Source organism: Prenolepis imparis, unplaced genomic scaffold (assembly GCF_030444845.1).
Source record: "Prenolepis imparis isolate NDT839.2.m4 unplaced genomic scaffold, iyPreImpa1.0 SCAF_44, whole genome shotgun sequence".
Classification (NCBI taxonomy): domain Eukaryota; kingdom Metazoa; phylum Arthropoda; class Insecta; order Hymenoptera; family Formicidae; genus Prenolepis; species Prenolepis imparis.
This window is the reverse complement of record NW_028141202.1, coordinates 198,683-203,361: the sequence shown is the minus strand read 5'-3', so window position 1 is coordinate 203,361 and position 4,679 is coordinate 198,683. Positions and strand designations below refer to the sequence as shown.

General features: G+C 39.2%; 1 protein-coding gene across 1 annotated transcript; it reads right to left on the bottom strand.

Moving 5' to 3' along the window:
• Positions 1-2,223: 2,223 nt before the first annotated feature.
• On the bottom strand, positions 2,224-4,362 carry LOC145947113 (uncharacterized). The gene is made up of 3 exons (XM_083056886.1): positions 3,371-4,362; positions 3,103-3,284; positions 2,224-2,423 (listed from the first exon to the last, which is right to left on the bottom strand). The coding sequence occupies exons 1-3, from the start codon at positions 4,360-4,362 to the stop codon at positions 2,224-2,226; spliced, it is 1,374 nt and encodes a 457-aa protein (XP_082913012.1).
• Positions 4,363-4,679: the final 317 nt, after the last annotated feature.

The window sequence follows — 4,679 nt, the reverse complement described above, 5'->3', positions numbered from 1 at the left end:
CATTCTTTCGAGATTTTCCGTAGAAATCAGCACCATTTTTTTTGCTCTTTCCATTATTCCGTACAGCGAACAAACGCGTCTGTTTTATTCTTTTCGAACCCCAGATGTAATATTTGCAAGCTTTTTTCACTCACCGATAATCCGGGATAATAAAGCGCCGAGCAAAGGAGCGATAAGATAGGGTAAAAACCCACCGCGCTGTACTAGTAGATTTCTCTTAGTTTTCCAGTTGTCGCGTTTTAGAGCGATGCGCCGAAGAATAGATTTATGCTTGGCTAATCGCGTATTTTCGTGATTCTTGAGCTCTACGTTACCCTCAAGCGTATTATAAATACACTCTTGAATGCACTTAATGAGATTATTGTCGGCAGAACGTAAGAACGATGATCTTTGATTTTTTTTCAGATAACATAGAGTTTTTAAATGACAGGCGTTTCTCTCGCCGATGGAACGTTTGGCAATTTTTATCGCGTTGTCGGGTGAATTTTTTGACGTCGTTGACGTCTTTTTTTGTTGTCTTTTCCCGCGTGTTACCATTACGCTAAAATTGTGCAACTGAAAAGATACGCGTGCAAGCGCTCTCCTTTTATACGTCCTTCGCTACTGTTCTACTGATCGATCTATGAGGAACGTACACGTAATCCATCGTATCGTTGGGAAAGATACACGTACGAAATCGATATTCGTCTGGAGTCGATTGTTTCAGATCGAGCAATAAATACCCGTGAGGTCGCGAAGTAGCGTCGTATGCTTCTTCTAGAAATTTTGGATCGGCGGGATATACTTGACGCGCGAGATGACGAATTTGCGCGGATTTTTGAAAATTACTATATAAATAGCGTTGAGAGATATATCTCATTGTCCGCGGCCTTGGTGGAAAAGATTTTGCGAGATGAGTATAACGCTGAGATTCTTATGATGACTTCCTTTGGTAAACAGATCGACGATAGCGTCGCATGATGACGATTCCCTCATAAGATCGTCAATTATCACTAATTTTGGAGATAGCGAATCGTTGGAATAATCTTCCGGTCGCGGTAACCCCTCGTCAAATTCGATTGTATTTTTCTTTATTTTTAGCAAAGTATTACCATAGCCGCTCTTGTGTACATTGTTTTTTCCTTCTTCATTATTTTCACTCGTATCACATTGCAGACGTTGATACGCATCTTGCCATTCGGCGTAATAAAATAAAATTCTCTCAAATCGAACTTCGCACATGGCGGATAAATATCGAAAAAAAGTTTTTACAAAAATCGTTTTTCCGCATCCCGTAGGTCCGCAGACGATCGACGTCCAGGGATGTTTCCAGCGCACGTCCATTTCGCGAAATGAACTAGGTTTTACGCGTGAATTCATAAATAAAAAAGGTAAACAGTAACTTAATATCAATAACTCGCGTATAAAAATACGCACGCGCATTGAATATTTTTAATATATATCTCGAGTCGGGAATAAGCTTATTAGCGTCCCGCAGAGGCCCCACCGCGGCGGCCGCATGCTCGCGCTAACGATCTCGGACGCATCGTGCCAGCTGACGAGCCGATGCGCGTCGAGGTGCGCTGCTAATTAGCGTATTCGTAGAATGCTCGCGACAGCGTGTATCTCCAGCGCTAACAACGATGATAGGCTACGTACGTGACTGAGAGAATCTCGCGAGAAGAAAATTCGTACTTTGATTTTTACTAAAAACGTAATTTTTTTTAAAAGAAAAATATTTCTTTTTAGTCAAGTAGGTTTTCGAGAAGAGGTAAATAATTTTTTGATGAAAAGAACTTTTGTGAAACTTTTATTATTAGACTTTATTTCACGGAAAAAAATTTAGTTAGTTTAAAAAATAAATTATAAAGTTATAAATGTTTTAATTTTACATTTTATTTACTTTTCTCCTTATTGGTTACATTTATTTTGCTCGATTTTATCTAACAATAGTAAAATATATATTAAGAGAATTTTTCGGGGAAAGGTTCCTCAGGATATATAAAGGATTAAATAATCTCTAATGAAACAAATTTTAAGAAAAAATTTTATTTAATCTTCTGTGGGTGCGAATGTTGGCAGTGAAGATAATAACAGGCGACTTCGTATAGAATGATTGTAATATTTATTGATACGTACGCTAGAACCAGAGAGTCTGTCCGCGGTGGAAGTCGAAGAAGAATTAACTTTATTTTTCCGACCTCTCCAGTCCCTGCGTGTGGGTACAGATGATTAAATAATAAATTAGTAGGAATCCGAGATCTCACGCGGCTTCGCTCTATTGCTACGAAAGGGTTCTGGACGACACATGCCGAAGACAATACGTTTCGGCCATGTGTGTCGAACCCGCGCGGCCGCGCGTACCGGTGAAAATCGCGGATTTACGATAGGGTAGAGAATGCTTGTTTTACATGGCCGTGTGTTCTTAATAAATAAAGTAGATACTGCAAAAAAATAGAAAAAGAGAGTCATGCGTAGTGCACGTGCGTCACTACACTTCTTACATTGTAGAAAATACTTTGTACGTTTAAAATCCTAATAATAAAATTAAAAAAGTTTTATTTCACATTTTTTATTTAACAATTTTTCACTTATTAAATATAATTAAAATTTTTCTGTTATTACAAATATTTTTTCTAATTAAGATATATCCATAATTTATATTCTATCCTATTCTGCACTATAATATATCCTATACTTTTCAAAAATTTATATTATTTTTACAAGACAATTTTACAATTACTTATCTATTTTATTATATCTACATTTTGCTGTATAAAGTGAAAAACGCGCGAAGGTGGAAGAGAGAAGCGATCGCGTGGAATTATTATATTGCGTTTTTAAACAGTTAAATATCCATAGGGGAGGGAACAACGATTGTTAATAAATCTACGCTTTAATAGCACGGCGCACATATTTTTGTTTCATCACGAGTTATTATTTCGTGAAACGCTGTACGCCGAATGGCTCTGAATCGCAGATTTATTGACGTTTCCGGAGTTATTTCTTTTTCCTCGTTTTCTCCTATCTCTCTTTCCTGCTGCACACTTTCTCTTTGTATTAATAATTCCCTAATACTATTAAAATTAATTAAACAAGAATTTTCAAAGTTTAGGGTTATACCCTTCATTTTGCAAACTTTGTGCATCTGACCATCTGATGTGCGAACCACATACGCGTAAAATTTTGGACCGCCGGACACGAACGACTCTATATAACTATCGAGCCCATAGCTTTCAAGTTCGTTAGTCATATCACCTAAAAAATTACCCGTGGGTGGTTCGTACTCGTGTGGATCAGCGTTGCTTACATATATACAAGAATCAGTATACAAAATATTATAATCATAATACAAAACGCGCCTATCTAATTGTACTATAAGTATTCATACAATTTTAATCTCGCTTGCGCCGTCGTGTAAGCTGCTATTACAACATTTGTAAGATGCGATGGTGGGATCGCCTCCTCGCGTAATCGAGTCGAGACATATATCACTTCATCGTTTACCGGTAATATATCTGTTATTTCGTACTGAGGGCTCGCGAGTAAATTAATCAAACGTTGTTGCGTGTTAACAATTTCCGTCTTTGGTAAATTCGAATGTTGCCCGAATTTTCCCCAGAAAGAGTTTAAGCATAGTTTCGCGACCGAGCGTAGACCGGAGTTTTGTGCGATGTTGTGCTTTTCAAGAACGATACCTTCTCTCTCCTCGTACTCACGAAGATAACGCTCTTTAGCATCTTTATCCACGCATTCGCTCGGCCATCCACTAGCCTCCTGTTTTAACTGTAAAAATGTATTTATATAACCGGTAAATAAACCCCCTTGACGCATAGAAGAATCGTACCGAGTGACATTGTACTGCCATATCTCGCTAACCCCTGTTACAAAATATCCTTTTTCAATTGCTTTTTGTAGTTCGCACGATATCCATGTACCCTCAAATTCGCGCTCAGAAGGAATATGAGTGTACTCGGTGTGCGAAAATGTCTCGCTACAAGTGCGGCATAACGCGAATAACAATTTACCCTGTACCCGATACGGTAATACAGGATGAAAGAGATCTTGCAGAGGAAGTATTTTACAACGTATGATTCCTTCAAGTGACTCGAAATTATACCCCGGTGCCGTTCCAATTATTGTTACGCATTCCTCGCCAACGTATACTGTTGGATGTCCAATCGGGAAGACGCCTGTTTTTAATACATACGGATACAATGAACACACATCCACGTACTGTATTTTCTCGCTCTCTGTAATCTCATATCGGGTTACAATATTTCCCGTGCGTCCACCGTAGAAGGCCTGACGAGGATCGAGCGGTTCGTTTTCTACCGCGGGATGTTGTTGTAAATATCCCCGCATTTCGTCATTTTCCCGCATTTCGGGATCAAAATCACACTCCCATTTCTCCGTCACCCTGTATTTCCGTCTTCGAAGACGAAACGTCGTTGCGATGGTGTGTTCGTATCGTAAATCGATTGTATCAACGCGATCCGACGAAAGCGATTTATCGCGATTAATTTGAAAACAGCGCGGACACCCATGCCAGTAACATCCATGAAACTAGAACACGTGATGTATGGTAGTAGCGTTTTCCACTGACTCGTAACCGTCGACGCGAGTGCCATCGGGCAGACGATATTCCCGGCTTCGTCCTGCATGAATAATGTGATGACCGAGTTCACGCTCAATCCACA

Excerpts from the sequence above, each read along its gene's own strand:
- LOC145947113 (XM_083056886.1), bottom strand. The coding sequence starts at position 4,362 with ATGCGGGAAAATGACGAAATGCGGGGATATTTACAACAACATCCCGCG. Across the intron at positions 3,285-3,370 it reads GCGCAAGCGAGATTAAAATT|CAACGCTGATCCACACGAGT; the intron begins GTATGAATACTT and ends TATATATGTAAG. Across the intron at positions 2,424-3,102 it reads CAAAGTTTGCAAAATGAAGG|TATCTACTTTATTTATTAAG; the intron begins GTATAACCCTAA and ends ATTTTTTTGCAG.